Raw genomic sequence first — 26,610 nt, forward strand, 5'->3', positions numbered from 1 at the left:
ACTCTTCCACTCCTTCCTTTCTCCTACCCCCTTGCAACTTACGTTTACACCTCAAAATCTACCCTTCCCCCTTCCCTTGTCTTTGTATTTGTATTACAACTGTTTAGTTTAAATAGTGGTCCTTTTCTATCCATTGCAGGATGTTCAGTAATGCAACTGACTATGTATGTATGTATGTTTTATCGTGAGTCCCACTGGATGGGATTGTAGTAACACCTGAAACTGCTGTTTCTTTACTATAATGTGGATTGTTATGAAAAATACCAATAAAACTGGGTTTACAAAGAAAAAAAAGTTGTTCAAAAGGCAAAAAGTGATCGATAAGTTATGTGTAAATGCCAGCAGTCGTGCACTATTCGTTCATTTGTCATTAGCCGCAGGTTTTTAGCCGGCATAAAAAACATCGTCAAGCTGCTCAAAATTCATGGAAATCATTCAGTCTTTTGAGTGGCTGCAGGATGTTTTTTGTTTGCCTTGCATACACAATGAGTACATTGTTTACTCATGCCGGGAGAAGACCATGGATTCTGCTGGTCAGATCATCCCTCACATATACACACGCCCACCTGAGCAAACTACTGGTACTGAGGTTACTTTAGCTGATGAGGGAAATGGAGAGCATTAAAAGCCATTATCTGTACGTGTCATTTTATGAAAAAATGGGTTCAGTTCGTTCAGTCGTGCTGCGATCTTAAGGCTACATTCACACCAGCGTTTGTTCGAAAAGGAAAGATTTCTTTTTCACTTCTGTTAAAAGAGAAGTGAAAAAGAAACCATCTGTAAAGCTTTCTACTGACATCTGTTTTTCTGTATTTAAAACATGGTGGTTCTTCAATGAATTTGTCTCAACTGCTGAGCATTGTAGCCTTGCAGTGCTGGCCCCAAATCTCATCTAGGGCAACATTAACTTTGAAAAACTCCAGCCATCACCCTTGGTCAAACTTGAACCTACAACTCCAGCGCTGCAAGAAAGCAGTGCTAATGACTGAGCCACCGTGCATGTTCTTTCATAGAAGAGCAAGAAGAATAAACGAAAAACATATAACGCCAATACAGCCATCGGCCTTGACTGAGCTGGACCAAGAGTGAGGACTTGTATTGGCTTTTTATGTCCTCTTTGTGTTTTGTTCTTCTTGCTCTTTCTCCCAATAGCAGAACATGCATGGTGGCTCAGTCATTAGCACTGCTGCTTTCCAGCGTTGGAGTTGTAGGTTCAAGTCTGACCAAGGGTGATGGCTAGATTGGCTTTTTGTTTTATGCTTTTATGTTTCATGTCTGTTGCCCTTGATAAGATTGGAACCCAGGACTCCAGCATTGCAAGGCAACAGTGCTATAGTCACTGAAGAGCCACCACGGCCATAAAAACATACAAAACGAGATGAAAAGCGGATTGTCTTCAGGTTTCATCTGCCTCCCATTGAGTACAATGCATTAAAAAAGGATCCATTTGTGTTCCATTTCCAAAACTTGAAATAAAAGCGCAGCAGTTTATTGCACTTCTATTGTTTTGGTTTTTTTTTCCTCAATGATTTTTATTGGTAGTTTCAATGATAATTATAATCTTTATATAGCATCAACATATTCCGTTGCACTTACAAGACAGGAAAACAGAAAACCACATAACATACAAGTATATTTGTAGTTGTGGATATCAGTATTAATTACAAAGGATAGACTATACATTCTTGTACAGTAAATCATCAGTGTAAGAAAAAACAGAATGGAGACGGAAAATGTAGAAACCGATTAAAACTGAAGACCTCCCGCTTCAGTGCATTTCTTTTGAGCTTTAAAACTGAAATGTTTGCTTTCCGTTTGCTGTTTCAAGGACAAATTGTCAAAACGCTAGTGTGAAAAGGCCCTAAGAGATGACCTCACTTAACAGAAGGCAGTCAGCTGCAAGTTAGGAGGGAGACCCCTAGTGGTCACCACTTTAGAGGGATTTTTTTTTTTTCAGCACAAAACTGTAACTTTAGGTAAATAAGGTGAATCAAAGTTTTGCTAGTTGTCACACTGGTTATCATAAGTACAAGTTGTTTGAAAGGTTAGTGAATATTTGAGGCCATACGTCAGTGATTTTGATGGTCAAGACAGATTTAGAGAATGTACGATCATTAGTTGTAAAGTTTTTTTAGTGTTTTTTTTTTTAAGCAAATGATCGTGTTCAACACCCGCTCCACCCTGAATTGTCCAGACACTTATTCGATGTGTTTTTTCATTCTTTGTTATAAATTGTTAAAACTGCACAGAAATCTTCTTTGCTTTTTGTGGGGCGACTTAATTGCACGTACATACAGAGCTTCCTACTACATAGACTTCCATAGTATTTGTCACCTATTGACTTTCATTGTAAAAAACCTAGCACACTGTGTGTTTCTTTTCTGCATACCTCTGTAGTTGATTCAATCCATTGTTCTAATTCTTTTTCCTCTTCTAAACAGTTCAGTTTCACATCGCTCACTTGTACGAAACACAGGTAAGAAAGCTTTCTATGGAAATGATTCTATAATTTCAGGCATGAAGCTTTACGTGTTCACAGCTATTATAGTCAACCTTAAAACACTTGGGGGATTTATGAAGTGTGGTGTTTTTTACACGGCTGCAGTAATATGCACCTAATACATAAAGAGGTGGACGCCTCGGGTGCAATTATTATTATTTTTTTTTGCACAAGCAAAGCGGCAAGATTTGTGCCAAAAATTGCCATGTTTTAAAGCCAGTTTTTGTTATGCATTATAGGGGTTATACCAAGATAGACTTCTATCACCTATCCACAGGGATATGGAAGATTCCCATCGGGGCATCATTTGCAAACTTTGTTTTTATAAGCAGACATAGAATTCTTACATTGTACCATATAATCTGCTGAAAAACATATAAAGGGTTTTGTACCAAAAATAATTGATAAAAATGTGATAGGTGGTCTCACCGCTGGAAACCCTACCCAGAACAGGGATCCCGTGTCGTCCGTCCTACTTTCCATAAATCAGTAGTACAAGAGAATATAAGAAACTTGTATGAGTTATCTTATTAGAGAAAAACGTGTCTTCTCCTCCACTTATAAGACTCCCTAAACTTTTCACTCCATCTCCTTAGGAGGATACAGCTTTTTAGCTTCACTGATGGATCAGGTTGCAGTTGCCCGTAGGGAAGGGGCAGGAGGGAGCAGGAGTCTGCATGCAATGTATGGGAGATGTAGCAGAACATTTTGCTTCTCCGTTTCTTTGTAGCCCACTGTCAAAAGCAGCAGCAGCATGGAGGATGTTATACAGCAGTACGGAGTAGGTTAGCTGTGGGTCTAGCACTGGAGAGAGACCTTCAGCAGCGACTGTGTCTCTCTGCTGCCATCCCGCTCTGCACCTGCTTCCTTCTCCTTCCCCTCCATATACTTAGAAACTCCATTCTAATCTAATCTGTCATTGAAGCTGAAATGCTATATTATTTTATTGAGATGAATTTTTTCCTGTGAATTTAGAGTAAACCATTATGTTATGTTTTCATACAATTGAAATAGACTGTGTACCTTCACAGCCACCTTCACTGATTTCAGTTGTTTTATATTTTAGTCGTCTCCTCCCCTATTGCTTCAATGCTATTTCGGAGAGCAAAACTAGTTAAATGTCAGGTGGACAGTATTGACCACCCATCAGTTTACTAGTATCTGGTACAGGAAGATAGAAGAAGAAACAAATGTGCTGGAATTATCAGAGGCTGGCGAAGGGGAGAAAGACACGCTAGAAATATATGTATATAATATTCCCTTGTACTATTTATTAAAGGAAGATTGTAAGCAGAGGTGCACTTTAAGAAAACAGAGTCTTGCAGTATGCAATAAATAACTTTATTCATGGTGTTTATCTTTCAACTTTTGTTTTTATTAACAGAGAAAGTACCACTCTGCAAAAGAAGCATATGAGCAACTTCTGCAGGCTGAAAACCTTCCAATTCAAGTAAAAGCAACTGTTTTGCAGCAGTTAGGTATGGAAACCAATCCTGGCTTTACTCGTTAGTGCCGAAGGTATACTGTGGTACAATTTATAGCACACAGGTGTTGCCAACAAATACAAGCAGTGTTAGTGTTGGCATTTACCTGATGGGCAAGCTTGTAACATTATGGACCGCTCATGAAGGGACTAGATAAGGTTTTGATAAGTGATTATTGTAACTTAGTGTCTATAATATGCCTTCATTTTTAAACATTTGCTTATACAGTACATTAAACAGATCTTAATTGGACAACCCATTTCCATATGCCACATAGGGGCATGTTAATGTCACACCGCTTTGGCTCCCATCTACTAGCCAGAGTAAGTAGCGGTAGCACTGAGCTGCTCTCCTTTTGGCGGACTTAAGGCCGCCTGTCCACGGCCGTGACAAAATATCAGTAGCGATATTCCGCCGTGAGGGGGAGCACTAAAAGGTCTCCACAATGAGTCCATATTAATGATAGGCTCACCGCGGCATGCCGCAATTTTAATCAAGCTAGCGGAAAATCGCTATGATCTTCCGCTCATGTGCAGTAGGCTGCGCTTTCCAAAGTTATCAGATGTAAAGCGTGTCATGCTAACTCCGTGTGCGATTTATCGCCGCAGATCTCACAATGACATCTCGCCCGTGGACAGCCAGCCTAACACGACCATGCATTACATGGATGTTCTTTCACTTAATTGGACACTATGTAAAACTACCCACAGCTGATCAGTGGGATGGCTGTGTCGAGGAAAGTGTATTTCAGGGGGCTGAATATTCGGCGGTAGTGGGCTATGCAGTAAAATACTCCCCACCTCTTTTTATAAGCAGAAACGTGTTTTAAACTTGTTCCATTTCTAAAACTGTACTGAAAAACCCATGGTAACTGAGAATAAAATGTTGTGCTTTTTGCCACTTGATTTTTGACAACAGATGTACAGGCACAATTATTTTGCCCTTCAGCTACAACTGAGGTGGATTTTAAAATTCAAGAAACCTGTTTAAGGTTCAGATTTCAAGACCTCACACCTTAAAGCAACCCTCTAGTTTCAGGGCAAAATTCTTTGCCAGGAACAGAGGTGGGAGGGGAAGATATTACTTGATCTTCTCTACTATTTCTCCGAATTGGGGTCTTGTTTTTGGGCAGCCAAGATGGCCGTCACCATTACCTGAATGGGTAACACACACTGTGCACTGCTCTGTGATTGGCCTGTGCTAATCATGTATGGGGCACTGGCCAATCAGAGTTCAGGTATGTATTATAGGTGACTAGGTAGTCCAAAGATCGTGTCTGCTATTTTGGAAGGCCAAACTAGAGGGACGGCAGGAAAGATCAACTGCAGGCAATACACCACTCCCGGTCTTGGGACAAAATTTTGCCCTGAAAACGGAGGATTGCTTTCAACTTGTGTGTGATATGTGAGAGTAGTTTGCTGGCACTGGGGATGTGGAGGCACTGTAATGTGATTTCTGTGATAATGGATATACATCCAATACCGTTGGGTTATTTACTTTTTGCCATCATGGACACATGTACACTTGTGATGTCATAGATTCTGATAGACCAACATTGCATATGATATTGCAATACAATTTATCATGTACTTCAGCTAATATGCATTAAATCACTGTGTACCCTTTTGTCTATAACCCTAAAATCCATCCAGATAGCGCACACTCGCACTCCTCTTCAGGGCTTCTCGCAAGATTCTCTAAGAGGCTGACCACCTAAATGTATATTTAGATTTGGATGACTGCCAAGCTGCTTTTCCTTTGGTTGCCAGGCCTACATTACCAACTTTCATGTGGGGGATGCCAGACAGCGTGTCCTTGGAAACTTGTTTGCTTTACATCACGCAGAATCTTAGTCTGAAGACCTCATGTCCACGGGTATAATTCATTTAGCAAATCTGTGCGTGTCTCCGGCGCATGAAATCCGCAGATCAATTTTCCTATAGGGCATCATTGACCATCTGCGGTTAATTTAACAGCTGTGGATGTAAGTTATTTCGACTTTTGCGGATTTCATGCTTGGGGAAGAAAGCGCAGCATTCTCTATTTTAACGCGGGTCACGTGTGGATGGGTCCCATTGATCTCTATGGGTGCGGGAGATCTGCAGAATACATTGGGCCTTACATTTTTCTACGACCAAAATACAAGGTGTATCACTTTCAAAATATTTAGAGAATAAGCTTCCTACTCAGTATGCAATTCAACTGAATAGCCTACATTGTAAACTTGCAGTTTTACTGTTAGGCGGTCTGTCCATGGGCGATATGTCGCTGCGTTATCCGCGGCGATAATCCGGCTGCAGGTACCACAGTGAACACTTTTCATAAGCTAACTATGGAAAGCGCAGCCCGACACCCACGAGCGGAGACTGATAGCGAATCTCCGCTCGCGGAATTAAAAATCGCAGCGTGCTGTGATTTGCCACGATTCTCCGCGGTGAGCATGTCAGTGCTCCTCCCCCGCAGCGGTATATCGCGGCCGTGGACAGGCAGCCTTAAAATGTACTTGGAAGCTATTCCAATGACTCATCACAGCCACTGAGTCTGTACAGAGCGATGTCAGGATCTGATTGGTCATCTGCATAAGGAATATAGTTCTGCTAGATATTATAAGATCAGTTGACGGGGTGCAGGATCACGATGCCCAGTCAAGCTCTATATAGTTATAATTGCACATAGTAACCACCCATTATACAGTATATAGTATATGAAATACCACTAGCGGCACTCACCAAAATTCCAATAAGGCAGGACCGGACAGTATGCTCGCCACAGTCAGGGATCCAGATCCAGTTCCCAACAGCATTATATACAGTATATTTTACTTGGAATCCGAAGCATTGATTTTGTTTTAATTACATTTTACTAGGATGGATGCATCATACTGTTGATCAGTTGGGAGATAAAGCCACAAAGGCCAGCTATGCTATTCAGTATCTGCAGAAATCGTTAGAGGCAGATCCCAACTCTGGTCAGTCCTGGTATTTCCTTGGAAGGTAATCATATTTTTTTATCCTTCATCATTGCATGATATTTTATTGCAGAACTCCAGACTAAAGAAAAAACTACCTTAGAGCCATTCGCTTCTAATCTGAAAAATTATATATATACTTGAATTTGACAACTTTGAAATTTTTCAGACTTGTTGGTTACTTTTAATTAGTGCTCCGCATGCGTAAAAATAAAACGTTTAGTCACCCTCTAGGTCCTCGCATATACTCAACACTGAGTCTGTTTACAGGCTGCTGCTGATCTGTGAATCTGTGCAATCGATCACATCCACAGACGTTTCCCCTTCACCCCCGAAAAGTCTAATTGGTCACATCCACAGATGCTAGCATACAGGCAGCTTCTACCATGCTTTTTGATGATGGTTTTTTTTCTGCCTTTGACAGGTGCTACTCCAGTATTGGCAAGGTTCAGGATGCCTTTATATCCTACAGGCAATCTATCGATAAGTCGGAGGCGAGTGCGGACACATGGTGTTCAATAGGGTATGATAGGCTTATGTCTCTTGCTTATAGTTATAATGTGCTTAATAGGCATTATAGGGGGAATTGTTTTTTTATATTTTTAGTTTGTCTTAAACACATTGAAGGGCAACATGTAAAAAAAACAAACTATCCTCGTCTATAGCAACCTTTACAGAACATAAGTGAGAGATTGGGATTTTGCCTGTATTCATTGTCCCAGAATGCATACAAGAGACTGATTTAATGGGAGTATAGTGTCCTTGCAACTCTGCATAAAAACCTTTTCAGCATTCTCCATTATAGAGGTGATGCTATTGTAAGTGATCTTGTCTTTTTCCATATCGGAATATTATTGTAGGAATACATTTATTTGTACTACATTTCCATGCCTTATGAGTTAATGTGGGTGGGTTGCTGGGGCAAGTTCAGATTGGCCATATATTCTTGGCTATATCTCTGTTGTATCAAGCAGTGCAATCTATGCCACCTAATTATGTGGTTGACTTGTCAGTTTTGGATCATATATACGTTTCCCTGTATATATGGTTTTAGTAGATATTCCGACATATTAGATTAGGCATAAACAATTAGAAAAGTGCTACATAGAAAGTGTTTTCTTTTCTCAGTGCTAGATTCACATCTGTACTGCTGTATAATATCCTCCTTGTTGCTGCTACTCTGCAAATGATAAAGAAGCAGGATCATGTCTGTGTGCACTTATATGGAGACAACATGGCAGCTAGTCTTCACCCACCAGTTCAGGGAAAGCTGAGAATTAGAGATACAATCTGCATAGTAGAAACAAGTCATAAAAGGGTCAGAAATCATGTTATTTCCTCAAGTACATACACAAGAGCTTATTCTTGAAAGCCACATGAAAAGCTAGGTAAACTTTACTTTTCTAAGAAAGATTGTGTAATAAAGTTGATGCCTACCTTGTTTTCCAGTGTGCTATATCAGCAGCAGAACCAGCCTATGGATGCACTGCAGGCCTATATTTGTGCTGTCCAGTTGGATCATGGCCATGCTGCAGCTTGGATGGACCTAGGCACATTGTATGAATCATGCAACCAGCCTCAGGATGCCATCAAATGCTACCTAAATGCCACACGGAGCAAAAATTGTAGTAATACCTCTGCGCTTGCAGCACGGATTAAGTATTTACAGGTATACTTTTATTACCCCACCCCTCAGCTGTTTTTGAGACCATGAAGCATGTCCATACACCATAAAACTGTAAATCAGAAGTTAATCTCCTGAGTTATGTGCCATGCCTTCACCCATGTAAGATTTCATTGCATACTCCGTTCCATGGCTTGTACTATCAAACTGTGAAATAAGTCTTCCAAAAGTCACTTCATCCATTCTTTTATTGTATAGTAATGTGCATTATTTTTGTTCTGTGTATATTAAATTGCCATAGACTTGGAAACCACAAGGCAAGTTTTCCTGACTCTTGTGTCCCATTCTTAATTCACATGAGTAGACTTTCAACATATTTTAATTTCTACTCACAAAGGTTATGCTCTGGTTACCCGATTTTATCGATCATATGTGCAAAGCCAAAAACTAGAGTTAACTGTCGGGAAACACTCAGCACTTATTAGGAAGTTGTAGTGGACATGCTCATGATAAATTAGGCCTGTGTTAAATTTCCTTTTTACATAATTTTTCCTAGGCTCAGTTGTGTAACCTTCCACAAGGTAGTCTACAGAGTAAAACTAAATTGCTTCCTAGTATTGAGGAAGCATGGAGCCTACCAATCCCAGCAGAGCTTACCTCCAGGCAGGGTGCCATGAACTCAGCACAGCAGGTGAGAAGTTGGGTTATTTTCTGCAAACGCCCAGCTTGAAAAATTAATTTTGCTACTTTAGCAAGTTTCGTTTACGTGAGAATAAAAGCTGGTTTGTGTACATGTTTTCTTAGGCAAAGGCAAACGCAGAGTAGGTGAGAAGCATCTGTATTTTGGGTACCAACTAAGAACCTTTGTGGATCATCTTTGAACCCATTACACCCGTTACATTAGATTTTTTTTTTTTATCACATCTTGTCATTTTATTTTTTGTCAGTGCTGGTATTCACTTATCAGAACCAGCATCTTGTATGTGAAGCCACATTTTTTTTCTGTTTTCTTTTGTCCAAAGGTGGTTTAAAAGGTAAAAAACAATAAACCCAGATTCCCATTGGGGAAACGAATACGTACTGTACAGAACTATATTTTCTCTTAAATTCTTAGGCCTGTAAACCTCATCATCAGAATGCTGAATCTGTACTAGGCCTCAGTCAAACACCAATTTCACAGCAGTCCTTGCCACTACATATGATTCCTTCTAGCCAGGTAGATGAACTTTCAAGTCCTGCCAAGAGGAAAAGAACTTCTAGTCCTGCAAAGGTATTTCACATAGCAAAAAATGTATGTGGCTCATGCTGTGTTTTTTTTTTTTCTTTTTTAAACCATCGCATTCACATACGGCATAGATGATGTTTGCCTTTAAGATTTTCCATGCTTTTGCAGTGTCCTACATTTTTAACCACTGGTTCAGTAGGGAGTGGTTGGCAGGCCCAATTTTTTTCTTTTGTTTTTCTATACTATTTTCTTGTTTTTCTGTATTTTTCCTTTATAATGCATTTGCTCTCTTTGTGTAAACGTTCAATGTTTTATTAGATTGTGTATTTCCTAAAGCGTGTGTTTTGTTTTTTTCCCCCATTTTTGGCTGTGTTCCTTCCTGCGCAGAACTCTTCTGAAACTTGGAGTGGTGGCCATGTAGTGTCACATACGCCCGCTCAACAGCAACTACATTCGTGGTCTTTGCCTCCACAGAAGTTACAGGTATCAAATCCTTGTTCGAGATGTAACTTAAACTGCATGTTAGGTGAAGTTTGTTATAATAAAATCCCCCTTTTATGCGTTAAGTGACACTCAGTGTAATCAGCACACCGTTGGAGGGCATTTTACATAGGTAGAGGGGATGTCTAAATGGGTAAGCCCCTCTGAAGTATGAGAAGAAAAACAGTTAATAAAGCGATCCTCTGGGGAGAAACAAAGATGGGCGAGCAAATTCTCTGACTATCTGATGCATAGTATGCTGTAGTAGTAGTTAAAGACCCCGCATGCTGCTCAGACTGTTCTGTGCTGCTCACATGAACAGCACTGCTTAATCGGAGAAGCTAGTGCAGCCATCTTTGTTTCTACAGGCCCAGAGGGTCGCTTTAAGGCCCAATATCCATGTGCAGCTTTTAATTATAAAATCCGCGCGGGAGATCCACAGCGCCAGAAGCCCATAGGGATACATTAGCATCCGTAGAGCAAATAAATGCATGCGGATGTGATTTTATAATTTTTTTTACCCCGGCGTGGGGGTTGAAATCGCAGCATGCTCCATTTTCCTATGGAGCTCCTGCAACTTCCATTGAAATCAATGGAAGCCGCCCAGATCTGCGGCACACACGTGGCTGTCATTTTGCTGAATTGCGGGAGAGCAGGACATTAAAAAAAAAAAGTGTGCATGACGTATGCATGCTTGTAGAACGCTGCCTGCATGCCGGGCAGAAGAAAGAAGATCCGCTGCAACTGAGGGGAGACCCGCAGCGTCCGGACAGGTGAGTATTATGATATTTTTGGCCTCAAGGCTGTGGGCACGGTTGGAAACCTATGCGGGATTCCACCATGCGTGCCTGTGGAATTAAGGCCTTACATTGTGCTTCCAGACGAGTCAGAATTGCAAACCCAATTTGTACTTGGGAGGAGAAATCTCTGCAGAAATATGAGCAGGTCATAGATTTTCACCCTTGGCAAACCAGTAACAAATGAGGATGCATCGCAGATTTTTGCTGTTCATTAGTGACAAAATCTACTGGTAATGCAGTGCACACTTTCCCTAGCGTTGCTATGGAAAGCACAGCCAGCCTCCTGTCCACGAGCGGAGAATCATAGCCATTTTCCACTCACGGGACTCAAATCGCAGCATGCCGCGATTTTCCGCAAGTGAGCCTAGCTGTCTGATAGGCTCACTGCAGAGAACTGACAGTTCTCTCCCCTGCTCCTTGGCAGCGGACTATCACTAGCTATATTCCGCCTCGTTCATGGACAGGGGGCCGTATGGCAGCAAAATTGCGCTGCACACGGCAGCGTATCTCATGCACACTGTCATGCGCAGTCTTCCTGTGTTTTTTTTAAATTTCCTGCACTGTCACTTTGCAACGGCGTGTGTATACGCTGCACACATACAATGTAATTGTGTATGGGCGGCGTTAATTTCGTGCCCATAGAGAACAATGGGTTCTCTCTTGCACACGTTATATGTTGAAAAATAGAACCTTCTACGTTTTTTTTTTTGCTGCGTAAGGCAATATATTCAATTGCCTGTAAATTACCGAGTATCACACACGTGTGTACAGTGTATGTGTAATACTCGGTAATCCTACACTTGTGTGAGCCCAGTCTAACACAGTATTGCTGTGCTGGTTTAACTAATAGGAAGGCAAACCTGTCCCCATACTATTCTGCCCTTACATAGGCCGATGTGAACAGGTGAAAGATCTGTTTTAAATATTGTGTTTCACGTTTTGTGATATCCTTTAATATGGTTTGATGTTATAATGCAGTAATCTCTTAACAAATAGTACACTAACAGAAGGGAAATAATCTTCTATAATCCGTTTTTTGCTTTGAAGTTGCTACTATTCTAAAAATTTCTAGTAGTCCCCCAACCTGCTTCAGATTCAAGTAATACTGAATTAGTATACAGTAGTATTTGTATGCTGAACAAAAGTCAGTATTTCTCAAATAAGAACAGCAGATCTCCACAAGAATTACAGCATTGTGCTGAAGTCCAAATATGTACTGCTCTGTAAATAAAATACTTCCTAATAAATGGTTGCCTTGAGAAATAAGAATGTAAGAATGTTACCTTTAAGTTGGCACAGTAACACTGTTGTAAAGGTTACTATAGTGTTAAAACTATACATCCCCATGGCAGTTTCACAAGGCCAGGCTGAGTTTCCACATCTTAAGGCCCCCTGCACACGGGCGGAAATTCTGCGGCGGGATTTCCCGCAGAATATTCCCCCTGGACGCCTGCATAGGATTGCATTGCCAAGCACAATCCTATGCAGACGGCCGCTATTTGTCTGCGTGAAAATACACGCGGAAAACAAATCGCGGCATGTCCTATTTCAGTGTGGGTCTCGCGGAGGCCCACACAGAAATGTCACTCCCGGTGTGCCGGCTCTGCTCTGCGCATGCGCCGGCTGGCCAGCAGCCGGCACATCAAAGAGCCGGAGCTACGGGAGAGGTGAGCGCCACATTGGTCCCTGCAGGGGCTTGGGGTGGGTCCCGCTGCAAGAATTCTCGCAGCGGCATCCGACCCGGCCGTCTGCAGGTGGCCTTATAAGGTAAAAACGCATGAGAATAAGCGTTTGCGTCATACACGCCGTACTATATTGACACATTTTTTTATAGTTTGTCTTTTATATCATGGTTAATTTTGTCTTAATTCTCCCTTCCAAAATAAAAAAAAATTAAGGCCCCTTTCATGGGGGTGTATTTTGCACAGTATTTTCAGCCAAAGCCGAGAGTGGGGCATAAACTTCAGAAAAAGTATCAATTTTTTTTTGTTTTGTTATATATATTTCTTTGAATATTCAGGTATATTTTTTTCAAATAATATACTTTTAATTCTAGCAATTGGAACAGCTACGAGCAAACAGGAATAACCTAAGTCCTGCACAAAAAGTGTTGTTGGATCAGTTGGAGGGTCAGTTTGTCTTAATGCAGCAGCACCAGCAGGTATAAACCTTTCTCATTACAGTTTACAAGAATATAAAGAATATATGCCATTCATAGAATTAAACACGTTTGTGACACTTTTTTTTTTTCTCTCTTAACTAAAGCAGATGAGACAAACAGGAGTTGCACAGGTACGACCTACTGGAATTGCTAATGGGCCAACAGCTGACTCATCACTGCCTACAAACTCTGTCTCTGGTCAGCAACATCAAGTTGCGTTAACCAGGACACTCAACGTCTCTCAGCCTGGAATCCGTCCAGCTTGCCCTGTGCAGCCTGTGGCTAATGGACCCTTTCCGGCAGGACCAGTTTCCTGCAATACCACAGGGGCGATGGGTAGTACAGACACTATGTTAGGCAATAATCACATAACGGGAAGTGGAAGTAATGGAAATGTGCCTTACCCACAGCGAAACGCACTCGCTCTACCTCATAACCGCACAAACCTGACCAGCAGCGCAGAGGAGCCGTGGAAAAACCAACTGTCTAACGCCACTCAGGTATGACATGATGGAATTTTTTCCCAACTTGTATTCTACAGCTGTAATGCCTAGTGATATGATTGCATTAGTTTACATGTGCTTCCGCTAAATCTTTGTGTACTTTGCATGTTTCGAATTTAAGGAGCACACAATAAAGTGGCCCAAGAGGCGCTTTTTTTTTTTTTTTTTTTTTTTTAAAACAAGTTCTGCATTTGCTGCACTGCATGCTTTATGTACAGCTGTATGTTGATGCTTAAGGACCTGCACATTTATTCTTTATACCCCACAAAGCACTTACAGTAAAGACTTTGCTCAGCCCCAGAGTTTTCATCCTGCAAGAGACAAGAGGAGATAATATACATAACTTGGCCAGTAGGAGTTTCTCAATATGCCACTTTCACCTTTTTGCTTTTCACTCTGTACTGGACATTTCTTCTGTTGGAGGCCAGTTTTAATGGAATTTATTGGAATTTCTTAATTTCAATGTGTTATTTTATATACATTTTCATGCCAGAGAGATCAGCTGCATTAAGGCCCATTTACACGGAGCGATGCTCACTCAAAAATCGCTCAAACGACAGTTTGAGTGACAGCTTTGAGCAATCATTTTGCATAAACTATTAAGCTACTCTGCTACTTAGTAGCTTAGTAGTGTGCAAATGAAGCCTTTAGCTGAATGTGTTCTCCGACGGGTTAAATAGCTGAAACAATAGTATCAGCACTACCCGCGGAGAACTCGGCGTGCGGTACTGAGAAGACTGCACAATGATTTTTAGGCTGTCTTGAATTTAATGATCCAACTAGCAGTACACGATGGCCGCGCGTTTAGATGCAATGATTATCACTCAAAAGGTCACTTTTAAGCGATGATCGCTCTGTGTAAATGGGCCTTTAGTTTACAGATTTGTTAGGGATGAGGCTACACTCCTTCACCTGAGGAAAAGATTCAGGCCATATTTACATGGTGAATTTCCTCGTTCGAGTTCAGATATTTGTATTGCTGAAATGCACAGAAGAAAATGACCCATTATTTTCTGTGCGTTTTATACACATGGGCTGTTTTTCTCTCGGACTGAGTCCAAGATAGAAGATCACAGCATATCCTGGTATTTTTGGGCGATATTGCCCAATATTTTCCATGGGAACAAAATAAATATGCTGATGTGTTTTTCATGTGCGTGTGATGTGATTTTTATTTTTCCTATCGAAAAAAGCCGTTTTCATTCATATAAAAAAACATAAAAAATGGATGTGCTGTGATTCAATGCATTTTTCTCACATCGCGGGTGAAATTGCATGTTTGAGTGTGATATCGGTCTGAGTTTCTTGGTCCGATATCACACTCGCCTTATATACATGCAGCCTTCTGCTGCATTTAGACTAAACGATTGTTAAGAAAATCGTTCAAACGAGCGAAACTAAATACTATTCATTCAGTTTAAATGCAGCCAACAACTGAACAACGAATGAGAATCATGCACTTATTGTTCGTCCAGTCTCGGCCGGTATAAAAATCAGCACCGGCTCGGGCACTGATCGTGGGGTTTAAACACTGATCATTCACTGTTCCAAGTAAGAATGTGAAACCGTGAATGACAAGTGCGCGATTGTAATCACTGAAACAATTATGATTGAACACAGCGTTTTGTAGAATGTGTAAAAGTCTAAAGTGTGATTGTTCTTAGTAAGAGAACCAAGTCATCTTGTAGATATGATACCTTTTATATGATGGCTAACAGAAATACATGATATTGCGAGCTTTCGAACCTCTCAGAATTCTTCCTATGGCATAATGAAACAGATCTGTACAAATGTACACATATGAAAAGCCATAGACATAGCAGACTAATTTGCGCTTAAAACAATACCAGACAAGATTAGCAGAGAAATAAATACTTCATTAGTCCACTGATAATGAATGTGACAGTTTTATGATCTCTAATCACATTGTGGTTGAGGTGCGGTTCTTGCTTCAAGACCTTCACATGATAATACTGTATATTGCCTTGATGTTAATGAGCTTCATCTGTGCTAGCTGTGGAGCCTCAGAGGTTTGGGTTAAAAACGCTTGTGGATTTAGCTGAATGGTTCTAAATTGCGAAGCTAGAACTGCATTTCACTCGCACCATGTGAGTGGACTCTAATTCCTCATCACAAATTATAGCAACAAAATTGAGTACAAGTCTAAGACACTTCTTACCTGCCTCAACAGTTGTGAAAATGTGTGCAAAGAGTTGTCCCAGAAAATAACATTATCCCTTATCTATTAAGTAAGGGGTCAACTCTCTTGATTTGTGGGGTCCCAGAGTTCCTGGAATGAATGGGGCGGCTGTTCTGCATGCTCACCTCGGTTCTATTTCTTTCACTGGGGCAGCCAGAGATGGCCAAACTCAAGTGCTGATGTATATGTATTTCATGGGACAACCCCTTTAAGAGGCGTTGTCAGAGGTGCCAAATTTATCAGGACAAAGTATTGGTCTATATTAACACCAAGCATGAGGTGCCATATAATTTCTCTGACTTGTGAATTGAGATATCCTTCATCCAGGACCCCTACAGATAAGCTGTTTTTTGCAGGAAGCACACAGCTGCATTGCAATGAAAAGGAACTTGGCTGCAATACAAAGCCTGGCCACTGCAGTAGGGGATGGAACTGTCTGCTTCCTGCAGAAATCAGCTCTGTGAATGAGTGCATTGGCCAAGAGAACGGCTGATTGGTGGAGATTCCCTGCTGATTTACTATTGAGGGTCTAGCCTGACAGTTTGCCATCAGTTTACAACTGGACAACCCCTTCAATGATGTATATTTCAATAATAAGTGAACCCCAAATATTTATTAACTTCAGGTTTTTTTACCTGAAGAAGTAAGAACTGCATAAGAAAAGGTTTGTTCTATGAATCATTTTTAGGAGTGATGTTGATTAAAGCTTGCCTGCTGGGAAAAGTGGCCATTAGCAGAGACCCACTACCTTTCATCATCAAAATGCTAATGACCACTTGTCCCTCAATCCATGTGTCAGATGTTCGAGTTGCATGCGCTGTCTGACAGCACCTGTGATGTCAGTTACTGGCTCTTAGCACCGCCCGCTGATCACATGATGGTGACGTAATTACAGGTCCTTTATCCTCGTGCACTGAATAAGGGTTTATGGGCAGACTACATCCCTCACAAATACCTGCGACCTCAGTTGCTATGGATATAGCAGTACTCAGTCTGGAAGTTTGTAACTGCTTGTGACATATCTGGACACCTGTGTGAAGACTCCGATAAATGACACCTCACGAATATGCACATAGCTCGTGTGCTGACAGGACCTGTGATGATGTCACCGTCATGTGATCAGTCACATAGTCTCTGAACTGAATGCGGGATTATGGGCGGACTACATTGCCCACAAGCCCCTGTGGCCTCAGTTGCTATGGATACAGCAGTACTCAGTCTGGCAGTTTGTATGTTGAGACAACTGAACACCTGTGTGAAGACTCCAATAAATGACACCTCACAAATGTCCACATACATAACTGACAGTGCATAATAGCCAACTACATTGAAGCATAGTCCTTCCCCACTATCTTCACATTTCCTGAACGTGATATCATGTCATCTCAAGTGCTAGTGCCGCCAACGCCAGTTCAGCTTTCATCTAATCGCCAACCGTTGTCCAGCGTTGTAACGAACCGTCGCTGTCATGCAAACATGTCCCCACAGAGGGTTCAACGCCCCTGAGAAGCTAATGCAGCTTACATGATACAGCGACAAACCACAATGTCTCCTCAGTGAGCTGCTGAAGTTCGTAAATCACGTGCCGCAGATATGCAAAAGCAACATAGCAGAGCTGTGTGTGACGTGCTTGTCACAGAGCTGTGTAGCGCATTGCGCCACCAGAAACACTGATACTATAATTTCCTACTAATTACTAGTATTTTTACTATAGTTATTTTGTTTTTTTTAATACTCCACCTCAGTCTGCTTTCACCATTTCTCCTACTAGTAATGCATACAATTCAAATGGAAAGTTTTCAGACCCTTTTCACTTTTTGTTTTTACAATTTGTTATGGCCTTGTGCAAATTAAAACAAAAATTTAAGTTGTGAACATATCAACTCTTCATTCTACAGGAAAATGAGATTACAGTTTTGGCCAAACAGAGCTCTTACTACATCAAACAGCTGTAGCTCCAGTTCTGTCAATGCTACCGACGTGCTTTTGGTGTCCTTTTAACGCCAAGGTTTTGATAGAACTGAAGTTACAGATTCTCTTACGTCACATGGACTTTTGTTCATGTTTTCCTCTCCACCAATCTTCCCAAATATCTATCAAAGATCATGTTTATTCTGTCACATATAGTGGGGCTCCTCAGAAAAGGAGTGAAAAGATGAGCACTTGCTCATTCACTCCTCCACAGTTTCATCCCACAATGCCTCAATAATTTCTGACCGTGACATCGAAATTTTTGTACGGAAAAAAAAATGTTAAAGCTTTTTATTCCGTTTATACATTACTTTGTTGAAAAATAAAGGGAACAAACACAAATAATTTGGTATTGCCACTTCCATAACAACCTGTACTTACAACCTGAGCACAAACATAGCCCTTGACTTCTAGTAGTTGCAAAATGAAAACCAAGGACTGCTTTTGTGCTCATATTGTATATGATGCTACACTTATCCAGGATGGTAAATTCTGTTAAAAACTGCCAAAATAGTCCCGCTTCCGCAAAACATGTTGTAAAAATAAATCCCAAACAATATTAATGAATTTGCTTTTCTCCACCCCTCACCTTATTAACCCCTTAACACCATTAGACAGGCATACAAGTGTGTGGGGTTTATATGGCGCTGGATTGCGAGCAGATCTCTCTCCATACAAGGCTAGTGCCGGCAGTCAGTGAAAACACACACCTGCCCTCAACAGCTATGAGCAGCGGTTCTTAACCCTCCTAATGCTACTGCACATACCGAAAGCTACAGTTAAATGCGCCAATTGGGCGCCCCAAACAGTCCCCCTGTAATAAGATTTTGGGGTGCCGAGCTCCTATTCTTATTGGCACGGAAGACGTGTGTCAGTATTCTAATGCACTGTGATTAATGAGGCCCATTAGTGAACACTGTAAAAAGGCATATGAGTAGTGACTGTTGCAGAGTTAACAAAGCTTCTTGTTTGAGTATTAACAAATAATAGAATGGTTGCTGCTTGAAAATGTATAGTTCTAGCTCTTCATAGTACGGTTGGGTCATGTAAAAATGGCTACCAGATGATTGCGTGGGATTTTGAGGATTCCTTTCATGTTTTGGAATTTTACAAAATGTAACTTATCTAAATACAGTATAATTTGCTAAATTTAATTTACATTATATAAACTGATCAGCCATAACCGTAAAATGACTTGCCTGGTATTGGATATATCCCCTTTGTAGCACCACATCATCTCTTGTCGAGACGAGGACTCCATAAGGCCCCTGAATGTGTCCTGTGGTATTTTGCACCAAGATATTAGCAGCAGATCCTTTAAGCCCGGTTAGCTGTCAGATGGAGCCTCCATGAATCCGATTTATTTTTTTATTTTTTTATTTTTTCTTCCAGAACATCCCACAGATGCTTGATTGGATCAAGATCTGGGACATTTGTATGCCATGTCAATACCTTAAAGGGGTTTTCCCACTAAGGACATTTATTGTCTATCATACATTGGGAATTGAGGGTCTGATTACTGGGGTCAGGCTACTGGGATCCTTAGCAATTTAGAGGTCATCACACCGAAGTACATCATGTGAATGAAACGGTGGTATGCATGTTCGACCACTACTCATCTTGGAATAGAAGGAGATCTATGCACTTGGCTATCTCTCTGTTCCCTAGAAGTGTTTGGAGCAGCGGTCAAGCATGCGCACCACTGATCTGTTCACATGGGACATTTGAGGTCCACCAATCTCAGGACCACTAGGATCCCATCCGTTTGAACCTCAGCTTTCAGACATTTATCCCCTATCCTGTAGATTAAGAGAATATGTCTTTACAGTGTACCTAACTTTTTAGATGAGCTTTCAGAATAAGTTGCTGTTTGTGTGTACGTGAGGAATAACACTTTCTAGCCATTCTGACTTGTATATGCTCTTTATCGCCAGTTTTCCCCTCTGCAGGCTACATCTCTAGTTTTCAATTCTGAGGTGATGGGGGAGCCTCCTGTTAGGCTGGGTTATATGCACAGTAATAATTGCAGATTCTGCTCTGTTACAAAGTACATCAATATACAGAAGTACTGAGCAGTGTAAATGTGAGTTCAGCAGCTGTAACATAGTAAATCACTCACCATTCACTCCAGGAGCCACGTCTTGTGAGTCTCTGCTTCTGTCCCCCTTCTCAACCCTGCCCTCTTCATAGATTTCAATGAACAGCATGAGTCCTCACCCTTCTACACTTACTGTTAGCAATGTCTTTATCTCTGTTACTAGAGATGTGTATTACCTGACAAAGGGCAGTGAGAAAGCAAATTTGAAGGGAGACCCCTAGTGGTCTGCACTTTAGAGGGACTTTACCTAAAATTACATTTTTTTCTCATGTGCAGTAGGCTGCGCTTTCCATAGTTATCCTACAGAAAGCGTGTCATGGGAGATCCACGTGTGATTTATCGCTGCGGATCTGGATATGACACCTCGCCCGTGGACAGCCAGCCTAAGTTGCAGTGCACTGTGTTCTCACAATTTTGTATTCTAGCCAGAATCGACTTTACCAGTGATTTGTGCTACAGTAGCCGTTCCGTGGGATAAGATCACACCTCATGAGCATCAGTGAGCCTTGGAGTCCCATCACCCTGCCACCTTTTCACCATTTGGCCCTTCCTTTGGCCCTTCCTTTGGTCAATTTTTGGAGATTCTAATCATTGCACATCAAGAACAGCCTACAAGACCTGACATTTTTTTAGATGCTGTAATCGATAACCAGCCGTCACAATTCAGTCCTAGTCGGTGCTGCAATATGTCCAGCAGGAGCTGTCGCCTTACTTTATGGACTGTGCGGGCTCCTGTGCTCTGACATAAAATATGAGCCAAGACGGTCCTCAGTAAGATCAGCTGGAGGTATTGCCGCACTCTAATGTTCTACATGTAACAAGAGTACATGTAGAACAAATGGTCCTGACTTCTGAGAAGTGTTGGAACTGGTAAAGGGAGAAATGCTCTTGTGTAGAGGCTGGGGGCTTAGACACCTGACAGAAGAGGAGGCCCCAGTAAACACTTTACATCTAGAGTAATATACATTATATCTCTGCTTGTACCTCTGTGTGTGTGTATGTGAGATATATATTTTATATATAATTTTCTCAAATGAACATATATACACACTGGTTTAAACTGCTATCATAAGGTATAAAGGCTTGCATTTGTTTAGGGAGATGTGCTTGCAGCCCAGAGGGGAGATGGGGCTGCTGGGAAATGTAGTTTCTCAGCAGTCATGTGATATTTAGAAGCAGGACCTTCAATTCTGCGCTATGAAGGCTGCATACACAGGTGAAAGGGGAGCTAAATACATACACAGGGGGGTAGAACATAGTTAATTTTGGCATTGAGCAGTCTATTTATACACATTACGATAGTACTGGGCTCTTTGTAAAAAAATGGCTGTCTGTTGAAATACCCCTTTAATATATCCCTCCCCTTGGCAGGTGCCATTCTCACAAGATAGTTCATGTTGTCAGTGATTTTAATGCTCTGGCTGATTAGTGTATAGTGCTACTTTTAGTTTTATAGGTTAGGGAGGAAAAATGAATCAGATGAATGTAATAAGAAGCCAATAATTGTGTGAATTCTAGTATTGCCGTATTCATGAGCCTGTGGTGTGGGCCCTGCTGGTTACAGTTAGTGCAACACGAAGTCTGTTTAGATTTATTTTCTGAATAACACTGCAAAACTAAAGCTAGCTTTCTAATGGTGACAACTAGGGTGTTATTTTATTACATTGTATCCCAGATGCCAAACACGTCCTGCTCTGTCTCGGGGTACAACTGCAGCTTATTCAACCACAAGCAGGCTGTAAGTGTATGACTGAGGGATGGGTCATTGAGGTGCTTGGTTTCTGCTAAAACTACATTTGTCTCAGGGATAGAACGGATTCAACATTGAGAAAACAAAATCTATGTGTAGAATACAAGTGTCTGTAGAGAGGAAATACTTTGTATCTAATTGTATCACATTTCCTATATCGTGTTACGTTTGTGTACATCAGTCTGTATATACAGTCCACTACTCCCATTTTTAACTTTTGAAATAACATTAGTTTGTGCACTTCCTGTTTGTAGTCCCTGAATTACATTAATGTGTTTTTATCTTATTTATTTTTTAGGGGCTTCATAAAGGTCAGAATTCACATTTGGCAGGTCCTAATGTTGAACGACCTCTTTCTTCCACTGGGCCTTCCCAGCAACTCCAAGCAGCTGGCACTGGTATTCAAAATCAGGTTGGACATCCTACCATGCCTAGCAATTCAGTAACACAGGGGGCTGCTCTCAATCACCTCTCCTCTCACACTGCTACCTCAGGTGGACAACAAGGCATTATTTTAACCAAAGAGAGCAAGCCTTCAGGAAACGGATCAGTGCCTGAAACAAACAGGCTTTCTGAAGGGACACCTAACAGCACTGCCGGTATAGAGGGACTTCCTAATCATGTCCATCAGGTGACGGCAGATACTGTTCCTAGCCCTAGCCATGGAGATTCTAAGTCACCAGGTTTACTTAGTTCAGACAATCCTCAGCTCTCTGCCTTGTTGATGGGAAAAGCCAATAACAATGTGGGTACTGGAACCTGTGACAAAGTCAACAACATACATCCAGCTGTTCATACAAAAACTGAGAATTCTGTTGCCTCCTCTCCTTCTTCAGCCATTTCCACAGCAACACCTTCTCCAAAATCTACTGAACAGACTATGACCAACAGTGTTATCAGCCTTAACAGCCCCCACAGTGGACTTGATACAGTCAATGGAGAGGGAATTGAGGACTCTCAGAGCCCCACAAAAAAGGACCCTCCTTTAATTACACACAAACCAAGTCCGAAGACCATACCATCCATGTCAGTCTCCATATACCCCAGCTCGACAGAGGTTTTAAAAGCTTGTCGGTAAGTAATGTTATCTATACCTCTGCTGCTTGGATAATATGTATGATGAATTGAGAATTTCTGGCACGCGTATTACAACCTTTTTTTCCCCTTTTTTTTATGCGCCAAGCTACAAGGCAACATGTAGCTCGTGAAGCACACATTTGTCTTTATACAAAGTTCTTTGTGTTTCTAACACTGGCTTAAATGCATGTTCACAAATTAGGGATTATGTTCAGATCTAGACACCTATTCTACACCTAAATCCAGACGAAATCTGTAACAGTTCACCAATACAATAGTTTTTGTGGAATAGTGACTGCACCACAGATTTTATATCACGCAACATGTTCATTGATGCAGATTCTGCATTTAAAGCCATGCATCAGTCAGCTCCTTGGAACTTCAGTGGTCCTGATCCTTAGATCTACATCCATGCTCACTGTGAGATTCTGAGTTTCAACTGCAGATATGGATCCCTTTTGGAGAGTCCATGAAGTTCATAAGCTTTTGTACCTTTTTATATGCTGCTGCTGAAGTTTTTTTTTTGTATGGGATTACATAAAAATCATGGCATGATCTATCAGATTCCATCTTGGAGCTATTCTGCCCTACAACGATTGTTTCTGTTGGAGAATATCTTCCATATAGGCATCTGACCTTATACAGCACTTGGAGTCCCCACAGCTCTGTAATACCAGCTGCAGGAGACTTCACGTGACGTTAAACCTTCTGCACACAGCCCTAATACACATAGATGTGGACATGAGTACATCCCTTAAGTGCAAAACAAGTACAGTTCCCTAATGGGTTCCTTGTTTTTTTTGTTTTTGTTTTAAATTCTCAAAGTACCGTATATACCGGCGTATAAGACGACTTTTGAACCCCGAAAAATCTGCTCTGAAGTCGGGGGTCGTCTTATACGCCGGGGGTCGTCTTATACGCCGGTAATACCAAAAAAAAAGTGTAAAAAAAAAAAATCATTACTCACCTCCCCCGGCGTTCTGTCGCGCTCCGGCAGGATGTAGCTCGCTCCTCGTCCCCAGCGCAGCATTGCTTTCTGAATGCGGGGCTTGGAATCCTCGCCCCCAGAAAGCTAATACACACGCCGTCAGCCAGTTACAGCCATTCAATGACAGCATTGAATGGCTGTGATTGGCTGAAGGCGCACGTGGCTTCAGCCAATCACACTATTCAATGACATCATTGAATGGGTGTGATTGGCTGAAGCCACGTGCGCCTTCAGCCAATCACAGCCATTCAATGCTGTCATTGAATGGCTGTAACTGGCTGACGGCGTGTGTATTAGCTTTCTGGAGGCGGGGATTCCAAGCCCCGCATTCAGAAAGCAATGCTGCGCTGGGGACGAGGAGCGAGCGACATCCTGCCGGAGCGCGACAGAACGCCGGGGGAGGTGAGTAATGATTTTTTTTTTTACACTATATTACCGGCGTATAAGGTGAAAGTTGGGGGGTCGTCTTATACGCCGGTATATACGGTACATGTGGACTGTATATGGGAAGCTTGTATTGTGAACCCACCGCGTATACTGGCCACTGCAAGAAACGCTTCTTTAGAGAGCTCCTGTTTAACTCTGGCCTATGATCCCCTTTCGACTTCTGGAGCTTTCAAAGATAGAAGGGTGTTGGGAGGGCAGAGAGTAATTGTAATGTTTGAGACTGGTTCCCACATAGGCCACACTTTTTCAGTGTGATAGCCATATATTTCAGGAAGAACAAGCCAGGGGTTATGACACTGATGTATAGATACTTCACACTGGTGAGAGGTTGCTGACCGCATGCGTTCGCACAGCTGTTCAGTCAGGGTCCCGAGCAGCGGACCCCAGCCGATCAACTATGGATGACCTATCCTCAGGATAGGTTATCAATAGTATTTTCACAGAAAACCCTTTTAATTACAACAGGAGGGTATCATACCCACACTGGTTTTGTTCTACTTTGTTCAGATTTTGCTGTATGTTTAATGATTTGAAGGCATTTCTTTGATTTATACAAGTCATTGAATTTTTAGTAATTTTAATCTTGGATTACGTTCAGGTAGTGCACTATTGTATCAGCAATGTTTGGGCATCTGATAAGAGGGCTTGCGGTGGTCTGTACAGAATGAAGATGCTAAGTGATATATCTACATATGGTAGATTGGAAATTCATATTCACTGTATTTTACGTAACCATACACTACAATGGATGTATTGAATGACAAAATAGGACATGGTGCATTTTTTTTCACGCGTGTGGAAAAAATGCACATCTAAATGGCCCATTGTAAATCAATAGGGTTTTAGCACTGTATTTTGCAGTTAAAATATACATGCGCAGCATGCAGCCAAATTACGCTTGTGGCAGTGAAGCCGTAAGCTGGCTGCACACGCCCGGATTTGCATTGCGTAATCCAGAGCAAATGCCGTCCATAACATGCTATGGAAAAGTGCTTTTTCCTGCACAGGAGTGGAAATCAATTGCAATTTTTCTGCTCGCGGAGGTAAGATTGCAGCATGCTCTTATTTTGAGCAGATTCTGTGCGGATGGCTTCCGACCCATGGTCCTTCCACAATTGATGCAGGAAAAGCAGGCACTTAAAGAAAAACCCTCTATTGCACATGTCCTACAGCAAGCCGTGCAGACCATATGTAGTACAGAAAAAGAGATGACAGGTACGTGGGATCGCCGGCCAGGCACAGGGTCGGCAACCGGTGCGGGATTCTTCATCCGTAATCCAACCAGGCCGTGTGCAGCCGGTCTTAGGCTGGGCCTTCAGTACCATCTAATTAAAAGCTGCCATAGAAATCTGAGACTCGGGTAATAATTCTATGGAATAAATCCTGGCTATAAAAAGCATTATAAATGTGATAGTCACACTGTAACGTCCCTAGCCTAGTGCCACTAAAGAAAGAAGGGAATGAATGGTAAAGTAAAACCACTTTGTTTTATTTTGTAAATGTGAAAAAAGAACCGCACATCCATCACAGCAATCATCGTGACCCATATTATCACTTCCATACTGTCACTGAACAAAACCCTCTATACTAAGACCCACATGGCCAATAATGCTACTATATAAGGGCCAAATAATACCGCCACACCTTTATGGTGACTGCATAACACCAGCATACAGTTACTGAATATAGACCAGTACAAAGATCAATATTACCAACAAATACTACTATATGGGGACCAAATTATGAGGAGAAATTGTATAAAAAGGAGCAGAAAGAGGCGCCCTATGAGGTTAGACTGCAGGATCAGACTCAACGGTGCAGGTTATTTGTTCATGTTGCATATTTGGACAATACCGAAGAAACTCTAGTGCTGCTACTGTCTGCTTCTTACAGACTTATTTAAGTGGCTGCAATGTTGACATATGTGAAATAATTGTGAACAAGATTTGGTCACATGTAAACATGTCTCCCAACGTTTCCATCATAGCAATGCGATGTAGTCACACAAGCATTCTTTCACATGGACGGACAAGTTAAGGCTTTTTATTATGCAAAAGTAGTTTAAAACATTTTTAAAAATATAAATTTAGTACTGCTGTGATCATACTGACCTGCAAAGTACAGAAGTTGTCATAGCGTTCTCCATGCAGTATATAAATAACAACCCCCCACCCCAACCAAAAATAAAATCTAATTTACAGCATTTATGTATATATCTCAAAATCGTGCCTTTTTATGAAATACAACTTGTCCCTCTAAAAACAGACCCTCATACGACTGCATCGACTGAAGAATAAGAGATGGCTTTCAAAATGTAGAGATGAAAAAAATAAA

The 26,610-nt window shown here is 41.4% G+C and overlaps 1 protein-coding gene across 6 annotated transcripts in view; it reads left to right on the top strand.

Moving 5' to 3' along the window:
• KDM6A (lysine demethylase 6A) overlaps positions 1–26,610 on the top strand; it is a 127,791-nt gene that overhangs the window by 74,160 nt on the left and 27,021 nt on the right. The window contains exons 8-18 of one of the 6 annotated variants that reach the window (XM_066599985.1): positions 2,442–2,476; positions 3,885–3,978; positions 6,851–6,977; positions 7,377–7,475; positions 8,402–8,621; positions 9,133–9,267; positions 9,691–9,846; positions 10,189–10,284; positions 13,138–13,242; positions 13,347–13,742; positions 22,063–22,838. In XM_066599985.1, coding sequence (XP_066456082.1) covers positions 2,442–2,476; positions 3,885–3,978; positions 6,851–6,977; positions 7,377–7,475; positions 8,402–8,621; positions 9,133–9,267; positions 9,691–9,846; positions 10,189–10,284; positions 13,138–13,242; positions 13,347–13,742; positions 22,063–22,838 — 2,239 coding nt within the window. The remainder of the gene's footprint in view (positions 1–2,441; positions 2,477–3,884; positions 3,979–6,850; positions 6,978–7,376; positions 7,476–8,401; positions 8,622–9,132; positions 9,268–9,690; positions 9,847–10,188; positions 10,285–13,137; positions 13,243–13,346; positions 13,743–22,062; positions 22,839–26,610) is intronic. The other 5 variants (XM_066599986.1, XM_066599990.1, XM_066599991.1 and 2 more) reach the window with 5 other exon arrangements.

The sequence above is a fragment of the Eleutherodactylus coqui genome, chromosome 4, assembly GCF_035609145.1.
Source record: "Eleutherodactylus coqui strain aEleCoq1 chromosome 4, aEleCoq1.hap1, whole genome shotgun sequence".
NCBI classification, from domain to species: domain Eukaryota; kingdom Metazoa; phylum Chordata; class Amphibia; order Anura; family Eleutherodactylidae; genus Eleutherodactylus; species Eleutherodactylus coqui.